The 21,542-nt window shown below is 32.9% G+C and overlaps 2 protein-coding genes and 1 non-coding gene across 5 annotated transcripts; 1 reads left to right on the forward strand and 2 right to left on the reverse strand.

Annotated features, from left to right (window-relative positions):
- Positions 1-2,148: 2,148 nt before the first annotated feature.
- On the forward strand, positions 2,149-12,651 carry LOC107925256 (calmodulin-binding protein 60 D). The gene is made up of 10 exons (XM_016855899.2): positions 2,149-2,628; positions 2,816-2,891; positions 3,291-3,352; positions 5,281-5,605; positions 5,839-6,016; positions 6,114-6,274; positions 6,873-7,076; positions 7,389-7,457; positions 11,101-11,251; positions 11,673-12,651. The coding sequence occupies exons 1-10, from the start codon at positions 2,549-2,551 to the stop codon at positions 12,182-12,184; spliced, it is 1,818 nt and encodes a 605-aa protein (XP_016711388.1). The 5' UTR covers positions 2,149-2,548; the 3' UTR covers positions 12,185-12,651.
- Positions 12,652-13,732: 1,081 nt separating this feature from the next.
- LOC107925255 (anaphase-promoting complex subunit 4) lies at positions 13,733-21,502 on the reverse strand. Of its 3 annotated transcripts, XR_001691927.2 has the most exons (20): positions 21,048-21,502; positions 20,824-20,935; positions 20,614-20,705; positions 20,288-20,371; positions 19,870-20,109; positions 19,404-19,484; positions 18,886-19,028; positions 18,490-18,650; positions 18,255-18,355; positions 18,084-18,158; positions 17,327-17,506; positions 17,086-17,168; positions 16,870-16,962; positions 16,294-16,398; positions 15,985-16,123; positions 15,584-15,814; positions 15,273-15,425; positions 14,586-14,667; positions 14,307-14,481; positions 13,733-14,099 (listed from the first exon to the last, which is right to left on the reverse strand). XR_001691927.2 is itself a non-coding variant. In XM_016855898.2 (19 exons), exons 1-19 carry the CDS (start codon positions 21,114-21,116, stop codon positions 14,387-14,389), a joined length of 2,319 nt encoding a protein of 772 aa, XP_016711387.2. In that variant the 5' UTR covers positions 21,117-21,406; the 3' UTR covers positions 14,237-14,386. The 3 variants fall into 3 exon arrangements, 2 of the variants coding, with proteins under 2 accessions (XP_016711387.2, XP_040935424.1); XM_016855898.2 differs by lacking the exon at positions 13,733-14,099 and having other exon boundaries at positions 14,237-14,481; positions 21,048-21,406; XM_041079490.1 differs by lacking the exons at positions 13,733-14,099; positions 17,086-17,168 and having other exon boundaries at positions 14,237-14,481; positions 16,870-16,937; positions 21,048-21,406.
- On the reverse strand, positions 21,450-21,521 carry TRNAD-GUC (transfer RNA aspartic acid (anticodon GUC)). The gene has a single exon. It is a non-coding gene; the product is annotated as a tRNA-Asp (tRNA).
- Between the last annotated feature and the right edge of the window lie 21 nt (positions 21,522-21,542).

The raw sequence follows: 21,542 nt of genomic DNA on the forward strand, positions 1-21,542 counted from the left end.
CTACACCATGATGTGGTATAATCTAATATTAATTTAAAATTCTTGATTAAGTTTGATTTCATGAATTAATTAAATACTAACCCGTTATTTTGTTATTATTATAATAATATGCAAACTAGAAAATTATTTGAAACATTACGAGTAGGGTTTTAGACTCCAAAAACCGAGTCTAAAGATGACACTTATCTCATTTATAACGTAATAAAAAATAAAAAAAATCAAGTATAAAAATATATATATGATAATATTTGAAGTTTACGTGTAAAATTAAAATATTTTTATCGATAATATATTAAATATTAATTTAAAAACTCATATTTTATTCAATAACCATTTTATATAGTAAAAAAATTTCACAACATTTAACATTTTTTTATTTTACTAATATAGTATAAGAATATCCTAAATTCGTTTATAATCTATAAATTATATATAAAAGGGATTTTCAATGCATTCTTTTTATGAAACCTGTCCCAATACACAAATAATGCCTTTTTTTTAAAAGATAATATAAGAACGGTATATTTCAGTTTTAGTCTCTATATTATTCAAAATTTAAAATTTAATTTTTATATATTGATTATTTTAATTTTTATGTCATTGTTAACCTAAATATTTTATTCTAATTAAAATGTTAAAGTACACAAGTAATTACACAAATTTTTTTCTTTTTTGAAATTATATAATAATGGTTTCAATTTTGGTCCTTATATTATGCTCAAATTTAAAATTTAATATTAGTACTTTAATTTTTGAAATAATTTGGTACCTCAATTTTTTCAATGCCATTAGTTAATCTAAATATTTTATTTGGATTAAAATATTGACATATTTTTTAAGAATTATCAACACTAATACAATTACCTTTTAAATTCAAGTTCATTACAATTTTAATTTTTTTTGTTACATAGCTAATAAGTTTTTTTTTAAATTTAATATGTTACATCAGTGAATTTAATGAAACAAATTTAGTGATGTCAGCAACTAGAGCTTAAATTTTTTACATCCAAAAAGTGAAGAATTAAATTTATGAAAATAAAAGCATTGGAATTAAATTGAAAATGTACAAAGAGTATGACGACTTATAACATATTTTGACTTTTAAATTTTTACTCTATAATATAGTCTAAAAATTTAATTGATTCAACACCAAGTGTGGTGGTCACATACTACTTTTCTCAACGTTTATCTGGTAAAAGTAACACAGAGTCGCTTTTACTAATAGTCAAATTACATTTTGGTCCCTCTATTAAAAAATAGGAAAATTATTTTTTTAACAATACAAAGTGATGATTTTTTTAACAAAAATGACCAACTTACTTTTTGATCTAAGGTACAGTGACTAGTTTACACATTTTTTATTAAAAGGACCAAAATGTAATCTAACTCTTACTATAAAAGCCTCCACGGTACTTTTACCTTTTTAACCACCCATATGTTTAACGTGTGTAATTTCTAGTGGATACAGAAAAAAGAAAGAAATCGACAAAGGGGTACTGGTGCTAGTAGTATGTTACGGTGTACTGTTTTTAAGGATAATAATTTTAAAAGATTCCTTAATCGAACGGCTCTGATTTGATCAGAGGAATGGGATCTCGCAGCCGCAAACTTTAAAGAATCAGCAAATATTATTCAATTTACGCTTTGGTAATTTAATTTTAAAAAAATTATAAAATAGTCATTGAATTATTTTAAAATTTTTATTTAAGTCATTAGATTATTTAAATTGTTGTTGTGTGATCTTCTCTATTTACACCTCTTGTACGTAGAGGTGAATCTAACGAGGGGTAAGTAGTGGCCTTCTAAAATTTAAATATTATAAATTAGTATAATGATAAAATTGTATTTTGGTCTCAAAAAATTTATAATTTAAAATTGCCCTCTAAAATGATCGAAATCTCTTGTTCCTTTTCTCATTCACAAGTTTATTTATTTTTTCATGAAATAATTTTGAATGTCACGAATTTATGAACTAAAATACAAACAGCTTTATTATCTGATTTCTAATACTAACTATTAAAATAATTTGGATCTAAGGTACGTTGTTTCACTTGTTGATAGGTACTAATCTATTATATCAATTGTCAAATAGTAGCTTAATTAGTTACACGTGTATTTACCCAAAATAAAATCAAAACAGTTCCAAACAAGCAAATACAAAGAAGGAAAATTCGTAAGCTTTACCACGAAGCTTCTTTGCCCACAAAATTCCAATTCTCAATAAATTTCATTGACCCTTTTTCTTTTGTTTCCGTTACATTTTCCTTTTGAAAATAAATTGAAAAAAAAGAACAAATAGAGAAATTTGTTTCCCCTTCTTGTTGGATAAATAATTACGAATTTCCCTTTTGAAGAGTAGTGTTTTTCTTTTCCTTTTTCCCTTTTGGGAGTTTGGGTTTTGTTCTTTTACGAAGGAATGTGAAGTTCAAAGTACGAAATGGAAGAAGGATTTTGATTTCAGTTTTTATTGCTTCTTTTTTTCTCGGCAACCAAACAGGCTAAAGTTATTTGAAAAATGTAAAAGGGGTACGCGAAGAGGTCGAAAAATATGGCTAGAGAGAAGAGATGTTTGGATTCCACGAGCTCTGGAGATGAAGGTCCCGCTATGAAAAAACCAGCTTTTGCCAGGTATATATACATACATACATACACACGATGAAATGGGACAATGGCAAAAAAACTCAATTGGTATAGTTGTTATTGAAATAATTTGAAGATTGCAGGTTGGAATGTGTTTTAGCATCGGGTTTTGACAGATTATTAAGGCTTTGATAATATCGATTGGAGAACTTGATTTTTGTGTTAACATATGCAGTGTGATTGTTGAAGCTTTAAAGGTGGATTGTTTGCAGAAACTGTGTTCATCATTGGAGCCTATTCTTCGTAAAGTTGTAAGATTTCTGGGTTTTTATTTGGTTAAAATATGTAATAGGTCTTTGTACTTTTTTAAGATTTGAAATTTAGTCATTTTATTTTTATTTTTAGGCATTTAGTTTCATTATTTTTAAGATTTTAAAATCTAGGTCCAACAGTTAACACTGTTAAATTTGTTGGCATGACATTTTGGAATAAAAGAATTACTCACTTGATAGCAACGCAACTAAAAAAAAAATTGTGGTAAACCCGAATTTAACAAAATAATTTCAATAGTGTTAACAATTAAAGATGATTCTTAAAAAATAAAAGTATAAGGACTAAATTTTAAATTTTTAAACAACATATTCTAACTTTTTGAAGCTCTAATGACTTAATTATTGATCATCTTATTTGTGACAATATGAAAATAACAGGTCAGTGAAGAAGTGGAACGTGCTTTAGCAAAACTAGGCCATCCCAAGCTTAATAATGCTAAGTAAGAATTTTTTTTCCCTTGCCTAAAAATCTTGTTTTTTTTTTACTTTTTAATCCTTATACTTTTATTTTTAAGAATTTAGTGTTTTTAATTTTCAAAATTTAAAATTTAAGTCTAATTGTTTACATAATTAATTTTTTTGTTAAATTTATTGATGTGACATTTTGAAAAAAAAAAACTCACTTGATAATTATATAATTAAAAGAATGACCTAAATTTTAAAATCTGAAAAATAAAACAAAATCCCTAAAAATAAAAAAAACTAATTCCAAATTTATATAAAGTAGAAGGACTTATGGATATTTAACCCATTATTGTCTCTGTTATATATGCCTGGATACGTTGTCCTTTCTTACAGTCATTTTCATGCAATTGTCAGAGTTATGCTATTTGCCCAAATCATTGATGCACTTTATTTTTTTTCCAACTTTATAGTTTTGTATTATTTTTAAAAAGTAGTGAAAAATATTACTTATTTAATATTTAAGTACTTATTGTTGTAAAAAAGTGTTTCAGGAAATAAATTTTTTATGTTAAATATTTCAATAAAAATATAAAAAAATAATTTATCTTAACTCATTATTAATATTTTAATATATAAAATATGAATTTTAATTTTTTTAAACAACTAATGTTAATTATTTAAATATTTTAATTTAAATATATAAATTATATTTTAAATATTAAAATATAACTGTTACAAATTTAAATATATAATGTTATATATTTAAAATAAATCTTAATAAAAAATAATTATGTATTCAATATAAATATTATATAAAATATATTAACTCATAAATAAAAGTTAAAAACACCATTTGATTTAAAAAATACTTCTCTCGAATTTAAAATGTTACTAAAATTTTAAAATCGACTTGAAATACATAATTGACAACAAAGTTGTTTGAACTTGATTGATTAGTTGAATTAGGAATTGATCGAGTTATCGATCCGAAGAAGGGTATTGAACTTAACAAAAAAACCAATTGAATCAAATTTTTAATATTTTTTTTATAAATTTTATAATAAATTGAACTGATTGAACCGACTAACTGATGATTTAACTTCAACTTAGAGTTGGATTGTGAAAATTGGCACTGCCCATCGGTGTTATGCTTGTGATAGCATTTCTATATGATATATTTGTGATGCTGTCCATTCATGCAATAATCTATTTTGTAGAGAGTTAAATTTTAATTTTAATCTCTCTATTATGTTCAAATTTATGATTTGATTTTTATACTTGAAATTGGTATAATTTGACCTTTTATTTTTTTAACATCATTAATTAATTAAAATAATTACATTGCTATCTATTTCGATTGAATTACTAACCTGGTTTCTTCTTAAAAGCACTCATTCCAACTCAGCATATCGGCATAATTTTTTTTTGTGTGTGTGTTGGAAGGAGTATTTTTAAGAAAAATATTTAACAATGTTAATTTTCTAGACGGGATAAATTTTAAAATTATATATGAATTTTGATTTAATATTCAATTTAATACATGAACTTTGATTTGGTACAATTATACACATGAAATTTTTATTTTGGTTCAAATGTATACATAAAACTTTAATTTTGATTCAATCATACATATTTAAAGAAATAAATATATCAATTATTTTTATATTGTATAAATATAATTATTTATATATACAATATATAAACATAAAATAATGCGATATCGATAATTGTCTATAATCATATACAAAATTGCACATTAAACCAAAATTCATATATAATTTTGAAATTTACCTCTTTTCTGGACTAATTAATAACATTGCAAAAGTAGATGAACAAATTATGCTAAAATATAGGAAGTGAATCCTCAATTCATGTATAATAAAAGGACCAAAACCACAATTTAACAATTGGAAAGTGTTTTTTTTTTTTTAATTTTTTTGATAACATTGCAATCTGCATGCAGGCCTTCATCTTCTTCCCCTAAGCGGATAAAAGGGCACGATGGAAGAAACTTGCAACTAAAATTTAAGTCAAAGCTTTCCCTCCCTCTCTTTACTGGAGGGAAAGTGGAAGGGGAGCAAGGTGCTGCTATCCACGTCTCATTGATTGATGCAAACACTGGTCATGTCGTCACATGTAGCCCAGAGTCCTCGGCCACACTAGATGTTGTCGTGCTTGAGGGCGATTTCAGTAATGAAGATGGTGATAATTGGACTCAAGAAGAATTCGACAGCCATGTCGTCAAGGAGCGTGAAGGGAAAAGGCCACTTCTAACGGGCGATTTGCAGGTTATTATGTTAGATATGGACTAAAATTCTAATTATCGATATAATTTTATTGTTCGAAGATTAATCAGTGATAAGAAAGCTTAATAAGTAAGGTTTTTTTGTCATGTCACGTTCATTTTAAGCCGGACCAATTTAGATAAAGTCTATTCAAATCATTTTGAGTTTTGGTCATTTTAAGTTTGGATTATTTGGAGGTTGAGTCGTTTTTGTTTTTTACTTTAAATTCCGAACAGGTGATACTAAAAAAAGGTGTGGGAACATTAGGGGAACTTACATTTACAGACAACTCAAGTTGGACAAGAAGCAGGAAATTCAGATTAGGCCTAAAAGTTGCTTCTTATTCTTGTGAAGGCATCCGTATTCGAGAAGCGAAAACAGAAGCCTTTACGGTTAAAGATCATCGAGGAGAATGTGAGTTCTTAACTTAAATTACTTGACACCCAAAATAAACTCGAGGGTGAATGAAATCATCATTGCTTCTTTTTCTTTTACCTTATTTCTTGAACAGTATACAAAAAACATTATCCACCTGCATTAAACGATGAAGTCTGGAGATTGGAGAAGATTGGAAAAGATGGGTCGTTTCACAAGAAGCTAAATAAAGCTGGGATCTTCACTGTTGAAGATTTTCTAATACTTGTGGTTAGGGACTCACAAAGGCTGAGAAATGTAAGAATTTTTTTTATCTCAACATGAAATCTTTTAAGTCACCATTTCTCTCTTCAACTATACCCAACTTTCAATTTTGTTAATTTTTTTTTTCTACATTAATACTTGAACTCTCTTTTTTCGCCTCATTTTATTCTTAAAAATTACTTGCAAAATGGCAATTTTTAGAACGAAAATGATAATTCCTAGTATTAAATTGAGACATAAAAAAAATTAGGTATCAAATTAGTAAAATAGATATAATTTGTAGACTAAATTGTGACATAAACTAAATCGAAATGATTTTGTTCTTGGCTTATGTGTAAATTTACCCCTAAGTTGTACATTTTTTTAATTTTGGTAAAAAAAATTTGTTATAGATTACCTCAGTCAATAATAATAACATGACATGTTAAACTTTCTTATTGCACATTGTACACATCTGGGGTAAAGAAATAAATTTGATAATTTAAGTATCATTTTTAAAAAAAAAATTTAAGTATTAATTTTAATTTAAAAATAAATACAAAAAAGGATACAGTTTAGGGGCCAATTTGCTTACTAATCCTTTGTTCTGCTATGGTTTTCTAATTGGTATTTTTGATGCATTTGTTGATAGATTCTTGGAAGTGGAATGTCTAATAAGATGTGGGATTTGTTGGTGGAACATGCAAGGACTTGTGATCCAAGTGGGAAAGTTTATGTTTATTACCCTGATAATTGGAGGATTGTGGGCGTTGTATTTAACAGCATCCATGAGTTCAGTGGCCTAATCGCCAATGGACAATATTGTGCAGCCGGTTCTCTTTCGGACAATCACAAGGTAAAACAGCACGCACTAAACACGACCTAATCTACTCGAACTTGAAATCTTATTTGACTATAAAAAGTTAAAAATTTGAATCCAGATTGACTTGAACTAAAAAACACCCGAACTTAAATAATCTAAATCTGTAATGACTTGAATGATCTAAACTCAAAACTAAAATAACTCAAAAAATTTAAAATCCATATTGCCCTGGTCATAGATTAATCCAACCCGAAACCAATCCAATTCCTTGCCTTAATATAATTTACATTTAAAAAAAAAAAAAAGCTTGAGAAAACTTGAGATGGGTATGTTTTCTTTTTGCAGGTTTATGTGGATGGCTTGGTAAAGAAGGCGTATGAAAATTGGATGCATGTTATAGAGTATGACGCTAATGTTGCGGAAGCGACGATAATATTAATAACAATATTATCAGAAATATTTAGATAATTATTATGCCAACAATTATACTAAGAAAATTCCCAGTTAAATTGGAGGGGTCACAATGGTCCCGCTTAAAACCCAACAACTAGACAGAACTCACTTAGATATTTATAGCAATAATAACTAAATAAATATAACCAACATAAAGCTATTAAATATAAGCAAACAAATAAGAAATAAAATACCAGAGATTTAACGAGGTTCGGCCAATTTAGCTTACGTCCTCGGACACTACCAAATTAATATTTCTTCTAGAAATATTACAAAGGAGAAGATTTTTGGGATGATACAACCAAAGGGGGAGGGGTTCTATATATAACAAACCAAACCCCCTCCATTTCTATCTTTTCCTAATGTGGGATATTGCCAATATTCAACAAATCTCCACCTTGGCGATATTCCACATCTTCGAACATCTTCTCATAACACAAACTTCAATAGTGTCTTCAAATTTTGCAACCAATCGCCTTCTTCCCTTTTGGTAGTTGTGCCAGCTTCCACATCTTGTTTTTCTCTAGAGATTGCATCTCCTCTTCCATTGCACCTAACCATCTATAATTCTCTAAACTCTGAATGGCTTCGGTGTAAGTGGATGGAATATTATCAACAACTGGAAGTGCATAAGCTACCATGTCAGTGAAACGAGCAGGTTTCTGAATTTCTCGTCTCTGCCTTCTGACTGCAATTGGCTCTGATTGCTGTTGAGGTTCTTGGGTAGAAACCTCTTCCTCATCTGACTCTGCATCTGCCAATGAAGAATCACTAGTGGTACCTTTTGCTGGAATTACCACACTCTGCTCAAACTCCACCTGCTGCGGAGTACACTCCACCTGCTGTGAAGTACTACTCACTCCTTCTGGATTTACCTTATTCAACATGGCAGATTCATGAAAGGTAACATCCCTACTGATTATCGTCTTCTTTGCCTCTAGACACCACAAACGATATCCCTTAACACCAGCATTGAAGCCCATGAATAGAGCCTTCTTTGCTCTTGGATCTAACTTTGATTCTTTCACATGATAATATGCAATAGAACCAAAAATGCGCAAGGTGTCATAATCAGTAGCAGGTTTTCCATACCATTTCTCCAAAGGAGTCTTGCCATTTATAGCAGATGATGGCAAATGATTGATGAGATGTTGAGCGTACGTCACAGCCTCAGTCCAAAACTTTCTATCTAATCCAGCATTAGATAACATACATCGAACTTTCTCCACAAGCGTTCGATTCATACGCTCTGCCACCCCATTCTGTTGCGGTGTTCCACCTACGGTGAAGTGCCTTACTATGCCACAATCTTGGCATATCTTCAGGAAAGGATCGCTTTTATATTCTCCACCGTTGTCTGATCGGAGAACCTTAATCTTCCTTCCTGTCTGATTTTCAACTTTAGTTTTCCACTTAAGGAAAACTTCAAGCACCTCATCTTTGTTCTTCATAGGGAACACCCAAACTCGTCTGGAAAAATCATCAATAAAGGTGACAAAATAACGTCTTCCTCCAAGTGATGGAGTCTTGGACGGTCCCCATACATCAGAATGCACATAATCCAGAATACCTTTAGTATTGTGAATCCCAGTGCCAAATTTCACCCTTCGTTGTTTTCCCAGAACACAATGCTCGCAAAATTCAAGTTTGCAAGTCTTTGTACCTTTCAATAATCCTTGCTTGGCTAGAGTTTGCAAGGATTTTTCACCAGCATGGCCCAAACGCATATGCCACAGCTGTGTTGCCTCAGCGTCCTTCTTGGTACTCGTAATTGCTGCTGCTGTTGTCCCGACCACTGTACTACCTTGGTAGTAATACAGATTGTTCTTTCTTATGCCTTTCAACATCACCAATGCTCCTGAAGTTGCTTTAAGAACTCCATCTCGTATTGTCACAACTAGGCCTTTAGATTCTAACGACCCCAAAGAGATGAGATTCTTCTTCAACTTTGGGACATATCGTACATCCCGCAAAATTCTAGTAGATCCATCATGACTCCTCAGTTTAATTGAACCTATCCCGGCTATTTTACATGTGTTATCATTACCCATGTAAACAACCCCTTCATCTAGTTTTTGAAATTCAAAGAACCATTCCCGAATGGGACACATATGATAGGAACAACCAGAATCCATGATCCACTCATCTGCATATAATGTTGAAGATGTCATACTAAGAGAAAAGTCTGACTCTGCTTCACTATTGCATTCTGCAACATTTGCATCTTGCGGAGTCTTCCCTTTTTTCTTCAATTTTGGACAATCTTTCTTCCAATGTCCTTTTTCTTTGCGAAAGGAACATTCATCTTTGGCAACAACTCGACCTTTGGACTTTCTTCTCTTCCCCTTAGACTGACTTTCCTGACGATCTCTTGTTACCAATGCTTCCACTGCTGCTTCACTTGAACCTTTCAACTTATCCTTTCGGCGTAGTTCATAGCTATACAATGCAGCAGTTACTTCATTGAAAGTTACTTCCGATTTTCCATGAAGTAGAGTAGTTTCAAGGTACTCAAACTCCTCAGGAAGCGATCCCAACAACATTAACGCCAAGTCTTCGTCTTCAAAAGTCACATCCAAATTCAACAAATCAGCCACCAGCTGATTAAATTGGTAATGTGCTCGTTCATCGTGGTACCAGGAACATAACTGAAACGAAACAGTCTTTTCTTCATATGTAACTTATTTTGACTGTTCTTCTTCAGAAATTTCTCCTCCAATGCTTTCCACAATTTACTTGCAGAAGTCTCTTTACTGAATGTATACTTCTGCTCTCTGGAAAGACATGATCGAATTGTACCACATGCCAATCGGTTGATGGTCTTCCATTCTTTATCATCAACCCCTTCTGGTTTTTCTTCCTCAATGGCAATATCTAGACCCTGTTGAAAGAGGGCATCTAGAAGCTCGCTTTGCCACATGCCGAAATGACCTGTTCCATCAAAAATTTCCACTGCAAATCTCGTATTTGTAGTTCCAACCCTCGACAAGATGTACGAGGTGGAAGTTGTTGCTGTGGATGGTTTTTCTTCTGTCATTTTTGCCATAGCTTCTATTTAATAGCCACCAAATGCTGAATACCCACAAGCTTTAGGAAATGTTTCTGATGTGTAAGATCAGACTAAGCTGCAAACACAGAGCATACTACAAAACCTTGGCTCTGATACCAATTGTTGCGGAAGCGACGATAATATTAATAACAATATTATCAGAAATATTTAGATAATTATTATGCCAACAATTATACTAAGAAAATTCCCAGTTAAATTGGAGGGGTCACAATGGTCCCGCTTAAAACCCAACAACTAGACAGAACTCACTTAGATATTTATAGCAATAATAACTAAATAAATATAACCAACATAAAGCTATTAAATATAAGCAAACAAATAAGAAATAAAATACCAGAGATTTAACGAGGTTCGGCCAATTTAGCTTACGTCCTCGGACACTACCAAATTAATATTTCTTCTAGAAATATTACAAAGGAGAAGATTTTTGGGATGATACAACCAAAGGGGGAGGGGTTCTATATATAACAAACCAAACCCCCTCCATTTCTATCTTTTCCTAATGTGGGATATTGCCAATATTCAACAGCTAAGTCTTCACCAGGCAGTAACGAAGACGATAATACAGATTGTTCAAAAGCAAATGTTCCAATGGATCTACAAGCTTATCCAAGCCATCACCAGGTTCTACCTAGCCTGTTAGTTCCAGAGCAGCCTCCCATGGATTCTGGTCTGAATGTTGGAGGTATACTATTCTTGTCTGAACATGAAATTGAATTTTAAGGTCTATGTGTGATTTTAGTCCTTTTACTGTGCTAATTTTGAGATTTTACCCCTCTACATGGCATGAGCTTTGTTTTTCTTTATTATGGTTATTCAGTCAACTGAGTTCAACCGATATTAAATTTGCATGCCAATCGAATGGTTGATTTTGTTTTTTCTTAAATTATACATCATCACTTTAACCGCGACTAACAGTGGTATGAATTTGAACCATCAAATTATGATAAATTGAAGTAGAGAGATTATATTTTAAATTTTATGATTAGTTGAGGGACTAAAACATAATTAGACCGAATTTTTATATAAAAGATTTGCACATATGCATCATGCATGCTTCTTGTTGACTGTGTTTATTTATCTGTTAATCTGTTTCGATTATGAAGATCCCATGGCTGCCAGTCAACTGCCGATGCAATCACAAAATGCACGTCTCAATGCTCAGACGACTCAGTTAAACGGTGCTTTATTCGCTGAGTTAAACGATAACGAGCTAACTCATCATTGTCCATCTCATTCATCCTCCAAGCCAGGTTTCCATGGCGTTGCCGCGTCTAACATTCCTCCGTTCAAGGCGGAAGCCGAAGATTTCTTGTCGGAGGAAGAGATCAGAATGAGAAGCAACGAGGTACTGGAGAACGAAGACATGCAGCACCTGCTTCGTGTCTTTAACATGGGGAGCCATGGCCATGGTGCATCCAACCCATGTTCATCGAAATACATGCCCACCGCGCCGTCTTTGAACTGTGGTTTCAACAATGAAGAAGCTTTGAGTTCATCGGGGAAAGCCGTGGTGGGGTGGCTGAAGCTCAAGGCGGCGCTTAGATGGGGCGTTTTCACTAGGAAGAAGGTGGCTGAAAGGCTGGCGCGCCTTGTTGAGTTGGATGAATATTCATAGGCAAAACTTATGGATATGGTGTTGGAATGATCCATACAACTCGAGTACTCAAGTTACAACTATTTCGCGCCAAGTTTACGAAGTGTCGTTTCTTCTGAAACACATTTGATATATCTCGAGTGAGAGTATTATCTTTCAATTCTATTGAAAAGCAATATATGAAGAGATAACGATGGTCGCAGAGAAATAATGGTTTGTCCATAAAAAAATCTCATATTTGTATTTAATGGAATTTAAACCCATGCCCTATAGCTTACAGGGCATTGTTCGGCTAAGTATGGTGAGTGAGACACACCCACTATGTGAAATCCACTTCCGTCACCTCTTCACCTCTTCACCTCTTCTTTTCAAGCTCTTTGACTTTTGGCGAAGTTAGGAGATAAAACCTCAGGAGGGACAAAATTGAAAGTGTTGAAAGGTTTATCAACTTTAGATAAATTACAGTTTACAGATTTTTTTCAAAGAAATCGAATATTATTCAACAATAAAAATTTTAAATAAACGAAAAATCAAAAATTTAATTTCGATTTAATCCTAAAAACCAGTAACTCCAGCTCTTTAAAGTCAAATTTAAATTATTGAAATATGAAACTGAGCAAAATTAAAATTGGCCTTAATCTAAAATGGTCCCCTCGTAATACCTTGGAAAAAAAAAACTACACTTAAAATATTTTCAACTTAAAATTTATCAGAGTCCAAAACTCTCCTAACCTAAAATGAGGAAAAAATATTAAAATCCAAATTTAACCTGCCTTAAATTAAACCTGAATCCCTCGATTGAGAAATCATTACTATATGCATTCACTGTGGTTTAATTTACCTTATAACGTTATTCATGTGGTATAATGATGGTTCGTGAAATCTCAAATAAATAATAAGTTAAACCGGTTTGAATTTTACAATTATTTTTCTATTAAGAGTTTGAATTTTTTTTAAATTAAGTTTTGAATTTGATTATTATTCTCACTTGGGTCTAAATTGACAATTATTCTCACATTGGGTATAAATTTTTTGGTCTAAGTTGATCCATGAACTTGATAATTGTTCTCATATTGAAAATTGCACTTGACAATTGTTTCCACATTGAAACTTGAATTTTAGGGTTTTCAAGGAAATATCAAGGGCCAACTTGGAGTAAAAAAAATTCAAACCCCAATGTGAAAACAATTGTCAAGCTCAAGGTCTAACTTAAACAAAAGAAGAAGAAGGTTTTTTTACCCCAATAATCCAAAAAAATTTATTAAATTCCAAAATGAGTAACCCTACAAATTAATTACTGAAATGAGTTGTTTGCTATAATATTTTTCGATATTGTCTGACTGGTTGGAAATCGAACCCACGACCATGAGATTAAAAACCACACTTTATACCAACTAAACTAAAATAACTATTTTATAGTATAATAAATATAATAATTAATTATATTGTAATTCGATGCCATTAGTATGTCAAACGACACCAATAAAAAATTATTATTTTTTAAAAACCTATGTGGTGCCGAGTCAAGCGACACCAATAAAACACTAAAACAAATGATCCATTTCGATAATTAATTTGTAGGGTCAAAAATTTTGATATTAAATTTTTTTGTTGAGGTAAAAAATACAAAAAATTTACGTCCAAAAATTGATTCAACCTTAAATGAAATATGTATGTATGTATATCTGTATGCGTGTTGATGGGAAATGTGTGGAATTGAAATGTCTTTCACAGCTTTATAAGGAAATCTGAAGCCATCCCTTTTAAACGTTCTTTCGTTTTCTACGAATTTATTCGGCTCTGCCCAGTTTTGTCTGTCTCTTCGTCGCTCTCTGCTTTTTCTTTCTCTGAAAACATAAAGGAGAAATGACCCTCCCGTTCCTTGGTGGAAGCTGCCAAATCCAACGTGTGCTGATGTTTGTTCCTCATTTTTTACCTGCTAGTTAAAACAGTCACATCATTTACGCATGTGAAATTCTAACTTTAAACAACTTGTACAAAAAAAAAGGTTAAATATGCCTATAGTCCCTGTACTTTTTGAAATTTAGTAATTTAATCTCCGTACTTTTTAGATTTCAAAATGGAAGTACATTAAACATAATCAAATGCTTTACAGGAAAAACTTCATTAGGTCCGGACCAACCTATAAAACTAGAACTTATGGCTCAATGCAATGAAATACAAAAATATATAGAAACAATCTTTTTCCCGAAGACGGAGCAGTCATTCACCATCCGAAACATCATCTTCATCTTCATCCAGTATGTAGACCAAGGCACGCTTTCTAGCAGCAAAAACACAAGCTACACCTCTCGACGCTGTTATAGTAAATTTGAAAATAAACGTTAAGCAGAAACAGGACATATATTTGGTATGATCCAACCGGATTGAGATACAAGGATGTTTTTATTTGAAAACTTACCACCAACTGCCAGAGGGGCAGCTACAGAATGAGGGATATTTCGGACCTTTTCATTTTCCAGTCGTAAGTGCGTAACAGAGTCCTATAATGAACATAGATACAGTTTCTAATAAATAAGTACTTCATCATCAAAACTTAAACGAAAGACTACATGCTCTCACAGAAAATGACGGAAAGTTGGTTATTAATAAAAGCATGGACAAATTGTGAGACTAATGTTGTGGATACTTTGTGGGCTGAACCTATGTTACAAAAGGTCAGTAGCTTCGGTTGTCTAATTAAGGCTTATGTTTCTTGATTGCGCTTTTATATCAGTCGATTCTTTCCCTTCTTGATCTTACTTAAAGAACAAATGGAATAATAAATTTCTTATCAGAATCCTAAAAAGAGATCTAGATGTCTCTCTAACGAGTCCTATGGCTTCAACTAGCTTGAGTGATTTTGCCGTCCATTGCCCATGACTCTATCTCAAACTCATAGTCGTTAACATCTGACAAGGTAAGGGCAAATTCGGCATGTTCAATGAACACAAGACTATGGTATCCGCATATTCAGAGTTTGCATGCATGTATAATTATGTAGTAATTAAGTTTGTAGAGTGATAGTGAGCAGCAGAAACAACCAAACTACACGCCCTGTTAATTATTTTTCCAAGTGTGATTAGGATCTACCAGAAGAAACATTTACCTTTAGCTGATCTAGGTTCCAGGTGTTTATACAACCTGATCTTGGAATGGATACGAATGGGAGATCATCAGCTTGGACGATCATCATACAAGATTCACCAGAGCATTCAGAAGCAGAAGTTGATTCATTTAATAGCAAAACAATTTGGCCTTCCTATTTTTATAAATTTAATAAAAAAGGAGATCAAGTTAGAAAAGAACCCCGAAAGACTAGTATTAAAAAAGAAAAGGTTGAATCATTTTATAACACAAGACTCTTTGGGTTTACTTCGTTACAATCAAAGGCAGAGAAAAGAAAACATAGTTTTTCACCTTATACAAAGATAGATCCACACAGTGATAACCATCAGGAACAGAGAGCAAAACAGCTTCCAAAGAAGCAGATTCTTCAATACTACTATTGCTCAAACTGTGCATGAATCTCCTTGATATGCCTATACAATTAGCAATATTTGAGGAAGAGTCACCGGGAATTTGGAAAGAAATATAATCTATAAACCCGTGTTCGTGAGTCAGGTAAGATGAGACAGATGTGGAAGCATCCTATAGAGAAAAACAAGAAAACATCACAACACAGATAAGAAAACTAAATTGCTACCAACATGTTAGGGATGATGATATGAAACAAAAAACATTTGCAAGATGTACAGAAACCAATAAATGTATGACCGAATTAAAGATTAAGGAGGATGGAAGGACAGGCAGGGAAATACCTTGTAGTATGTTACTGAAATAGGAACCGAAACAGATACAGATGCAGATGAAGATGGGAGGGCAAACAGTGGTAGCACATCCTTGCAAAGCATCTTCCTTGAAATTGTAGTAAAAGGCATCAAGAAAGCCTCCTTGAAACTGAAATTGCATGACCAACGATACGGCAATATTTATGGTTTGAAGTATAACCAAAAAGCAATACATATGAAGATGGAAGGCAGAAATGCCTTTAACAATGATAAAATCTATAGAACATAGAAATCTCCAATTGAAAGACGAAGACCCTGGCAAGCGAAAGGAAAGCATACCTAGACTCCATCTGCTTAAATTCCTCAGCTAATGTCCTCCTCAGGAAATCACAATCAGAAAATCCCCCAAAATGAACTAATTCTTTAACTCTTTGCAGTGTTTCCCTGAAGGATGAGAGCAGCAGACTTTTTTTTTTTAAAGGAGAAACAACGACACTGATGATGCAAAAAAAATCTACCAGATAAATCATCAATCGGAGATGCATGCATAAGTTTATGTTCATGCTTGCCATATGTAGATACAATTAAATTCACACTAACACTTATTGAAGGAGAATTATGCCCTGTATGCAGCTTGATAAGTACAAAACTAAAGTTAATTTTTTTTCCCCATGTTAAAGCCTTAATCAGCAGATTCAGCATCACTACAATTGAATCTGTAAAAGGAGTACTTTTTTCTGTGTAGGTAAAAATGTCCACTTTTACTATAGTTCGTGAACAGATATAGTCATGCTATGTGACATATTACCTGTATGCTAAATGGGCAATATGCATAAATCTTGTTGGATGACAGACCAAAGTAAGAACAATTGAAATGCACTGATAAGACCTATGGCAGTTGAAAAGATAACTTACATATCAGGTTCAATATCAACTTCAGACAACTCCAGAAAGGGCTTGACAGGATCTTGATCATATAAGAACTTCAAGAATATAACAACAAGTTCACTGTCAAAAGTAAAAATGTAAGGCTACAGAAAGATAATCAATGGAGGGAAATTAAAGACACTGAGAAACAAACCTGTTACAGGGTAATCAATGGAGGGAAATTAAAGACACTGAGAAACAAACCTGTTACAGGGTAGAAGCTGATCACTTGGCTCTTGATTAAGTAGCTTTATGCATTTTAGCAACCAATTAAAGAAGTTTGAAAACTGGAAGCGAAGACAGATAATAAGAACCCCAAGAGAAGAAAAACACAATTCCAGGAGACGAAAATGGTTTAGTTTAATTTCATTCAGTGTGGTAGGTGGGGCGAATTAACAATAAAGGAAGAAAGACCAAAAGAACTTCAAATATTAAGGTTAACCACCTGCTGTACCACAGAGGAAAGCACCCTCATAAATCTCTCAACTTGCACTAGTAAGATTCCAGATTTTTCTGTTGCATTATTGATAAGAGTCTCGTCCAGGCCAATACCCTGAAAACGAGTGCGCCATCTAGAAAGACCTCTAAGTTCTCCCATCCTGAATCCAATAATTTCAGCAGCAGGCTGGAAAATGTATATTTATTTTCAGCTGGATCACATCCGTAGCACTCACCATACAACATTAAGTGACAAGTAAATAAAAAACAGTACCTAAATTGAGATTCCATTTGCAAAAATAGATAATCACAATCAGACATAGTCTATACATAATGACATAAAATGCAACACTTTGGTTTAGTAAAGGTTTACATGCAACAAGGAGCCACTATGCATAACAATATATTGTTTTAACTCATCCTTCTAAAGGGTGACCATCTGAGCTAATAGTTTTTCAACATAACCACTAACATTCATTAGATTAAGAATTTAGGTAGTAGAACCCCTTAAATTAAGCATGTACGCAACTAGGCTATAACAAATAATTTCTGCGACAATAATGGTAGCTAGAAATAAGATTTCATATGCAAATTACACATCCACAGCCTTATTTGGAAGCTGAACTTTCATTTATGCACCTAACTCATGAAATCCACCTAATTACAATATGATGCTCCATGATAAGATATTAAACTAGCAAGTAAAGGAATCTTCTATAAAAGTAACTATTACATGAATTGCAGAGAAAAATTCTACCAAGCACCTGAAGATGATCGAGGACAACATGCTGAAGCTCTTTTCCAGCACCACAAACAACCTTTGACACACGCTTCACTCCCTATTTAGAAAGAAATCCATTGATTAAAATGTGCAAAATAATTTCCTTCTCACCAGAAGAAAAAGGAGAGAAATGATTACATAATGCAAAGTTTACCGATTCACCCAAAGAGTTAACTAGAAACTGATGAACAGGTGGACTAGTTCGAGCACCACCTAGAAGGCTCAGAAACTCCTCTTGGGGTGATGAGTCCAGCCCTATATGCATGGGATAGAAATCAACTAAAGGATATGTGGCAGAAATGGAAAATAAGATTATGGGATAGAAATCAACTAAAGGATATGTGGCAGAAATGGAAAATAAGATTTTGGTACTCCTATCAGAAAGTTACCGTGGTCAATTATTAAACTGGATAGAGAATCAAACTTCTCGCGAAAAGTGTGCATGGCATCTGACCATTGTTTAGACATTACCGATAATGATGCGCGAATAACTTCAATTAAATCCTCGATGTTAGAAGCTTGTTGGGCCACTTGGTGGAGTTCATTTTTCCTTCCATGAGGAAGAGATAATGAAAAGATGAAGCAGGTCATGAGAAGAATTCAGGAATAAAGCATGTTTATCGTTTATCAACTTCAGATAAACAACTGGTGCACGATAAAATTGTAAGCAAGATGCATTACAAGATACCATTGAAAATAGCTAAAAAAAGCTAACACTACAAAACGTGAAAACTTCAAATATACAAACAAACTGCAGGTATTCTCGGGTTCTCCAGCAAAGTTACCTCTTCCAAAAGATAGAAGTATCGAGTCGTAAGCAATGACAACCATGCATACCAAGCTGTCTCTCAGCAGATTCAACCTCATCATGGTTAAGTTCTCCAGAACACATTACTATCAGATGACAAAGGTCTTTGGACAAAGCAACCTAATAACAAAATAGGAACGCCCGTTAAGTCTACTACATATTGACCTGTAAGCAAGCACTAAAAACAAAAATAAAGTGAACAGGTTTTAATTCGGTATATGGAGGAGGGAAACATTCTTTTAATATAAGTTAGCCTGATTTATCCTGTTGCACGACCTTTCAACCAGAAAAAAGCACTACCTACAAGCTGTCCAGTTTATAGGCATAAAACATAAATACAACAACAAAGAGTGAAGTCTAGGAAAATAGAACTCTTCTTTTAGTCACTTTGCAACAACTTGTTCTACACATCATTAATAACTAAACACTCCGATAATTGTGAAAAAAAAAATTATCTTGCTACCAGTGCAAATTCATTATATAAAAAGTGCAAACCTTGGAAATTGAAGCATGCGAAAGTCTGCATGTAGCTGGCTCAGTAGCAAACGGAGTAGGAATAGACAAATTGTGTATGTTCTGGTAAATATTTTCATGTGCAAAATAATTCATATTAAAAACAATAGAGTTAATTATGTTCTGCATAAAATGTAAAATAATTGTAATGATAAATAAAATAAACAAAAGGAAGAATATGGCTCTCTCTGAACCATGAAAAATAATCTAGGGTCTAGTATTTTAGAAGAGAAATACAAGGCATTTCGCAATGTCAAAAAAAATATAAGTGACAGAAGGGTGTCAATTTGATAAATCAAAGCGACAAAGCCATAAATTTATTTTTATTTGCCAGGCCAGCTCTAAAACGGCTAGAAGTATTTCCATAACTTAGTTGATAAAAAACAAGTAAATATAAATCTGTTAATCAGTATAATCCAGAAATTTCCAAGATAAATAAGTAGCTTACTATTTTCCCTATCGGAAATATTCCGAATATACTAAAGCATATGCTTCCATCTTTGTCACCACTACATAAAATGTTAAACCGTTGGTATGAGGAATTTGAAAGCTCACGAAATGAATCATCACTATCATCCATGAAGCCAGTATCTCCAGGTGCCAGCCCAGGCATCCTAGGAATTCTTGGAGCAGGAGGAAAGAAACGAGAAGTGCGGTCCTCATATGTTGAATTATTGACAGAATCATCCTATCATCAAAGAGTTGAGATCGATCACGAAGTTAAAACGTGAAATATTTATATGAACTCAAAGAAGGATAATGAACATGACAGATGTTGAAGAAAGGGTTAAATTCTGCAAGATGTTTACAAGTCAAAAGTTGTAAGAAAAAATACAAATATTTCAAAACAAATGACAAATGCCTACTTTAATCACTTGTCCATCCTCCTCCCAATTAAGGGACACAACAGCAACAGTGTGAGACTTTAAACTTCTCAACAACTTTCCATTCTGCAAGAAATACAAAATATAAGTTAGAGGAACAAATTCCATAATATTATTATGAATAATAACCATCTAACCTCAAGAAAACACAATACATGGATGAGAATTAAGAACGCAGTCAACAATCATGATTATCCACAATGAATGTAGAGAAACCAAACAACGAAAAATTAAAATTCGAATAAACAATATTAGTTCCTAATAGACATTAAAATTTGAATAAATAAATAAATAAAAGGCTAACTCACTTCAACATCGTGCAATGAAATTGTGCCATCCTCCAGCCCAACTGCTATCGCTTTACCATCAGGACGCCAACATAAGGATGTAATGCACCTTCCTGTAAAACAAAATCATTAAAACAAACGAATCACATGATTCAAATCCAAATCAAAAAAATTAAACAAATAATTTATTTAAAAAAAAAAGAAAGAAAGAGAGAACAGTCCGTGAATAACCAGGAAAAATCGTCCAGAGTCTTTGCCAGTTGAACCGATGAAGCAAAATCTTGGAGTCCTCAGTAACCATAGCCAGTAAATCTTTCTCTGGATTCCATTCCGCGATTTTAATCTAATCAACAAAAATTAATTAAAAATAAGAACATGCATAATCATGATATTTAAATAAGATCGAAAAAAAGAAGAAGACGAAAACGAAACTGTAAAATGTGATGGAAATGAACCTGAGAGGCGACAGGTTTGTCGAACTGAAGTTGAAAAGGAAGCACGCGTGGCGTTTCATCGGTTTCCATCGCTAAAAATTTAAAGAAGTTTTCTAAAGTAAATTTTAGCTTAGTATATTGCACTTAAACCCTAACGGACAGTGTTCAACTGGATAAGAGGTGTGGGAACTGGGAAGAGTAGCGAAATGTAAATTAAGATTAGGGCGGGAATTTTTTTGGGGGGGGGGGTTTAAAGGGGGTTTTGTTGATTTTGTTTAGGGAAGGACTAAAAACGAAATATGGTAGAAGAAACGGAGCCGTCGACCGGTCGCTCGCCGGTTGGGTTTACGGGATTTTAAGTGACGGTTTGATTTAAACTGAAAGCAAAAAAATGAAGCGCACAATTTGAAAAGGATAAAAAGCCGCCGTTGCCGGGGATCGAACCCGGGTCGCCCGCGTGACAGGCGGGAATACTTACCACTATACTACAACGACTCGGTTGATATGAAAGTCCAA

This window comes from Gossypium hirsutum, chromosome A10 (assembly GCF_007990345.1).
Source record: "Gossypium hirsutum isolate 1008001.06 chromosome A10, Gossypium_hirsutum_v2.1, whole genome shotgun sequence".
NCBI lineage: Eukaryota > Viridiplantae > Streptophyta > Magnoliopsida > Malvales > Malvaceae > Gossypium > Gossypium hirsutum.

Bases quoted from the DNA above. Each gene is read 5' to 3' on its own strand.
- LOC107925255 (XM_016855898.2), bottom strand. From the start codon at position 21,116: ATGGAAACCGATGAAACGCCACGCGTGCTTCCTTTTCAACTTCAGTTC. The intron at 20,372-20,613 runs GTGAGTTAGCCT...TATTTCTTGCAG, and splicing joins TTTCATTGCACGATGTTGAA to AATGGAAAGTTGTTGAGAAG. The intron at 15,426-15,583 runs GTGAAAAACTAT...TTATAAAAATAG, and splicing joins TGGATCTATCTTTGTATAAG to GAAGGCCAAATTGTTTTGCT.
- LOC107925256 (XM_016855899.2), top strand. From the start codon at position 2,549: ATGGCTAGAGAGAAGAGATGTTTGGATTCCACGAGCTCTGGAGATGAA. The intron at 7,458-11,100 runs GTTGCGGAAGCG...TCAACAGCTAAG, and splicing joins TTATAGAGTATGACGCTAAT to TCTTCACCAGGCAGTAACGA. The intron at 11,252-11,672 runs GTATACTATTCT...TCGATTATGAAG, and splicing joins TTCTGGTCTGAATGTTGGAG to ATCCCATGGCTGCCAGTCAA.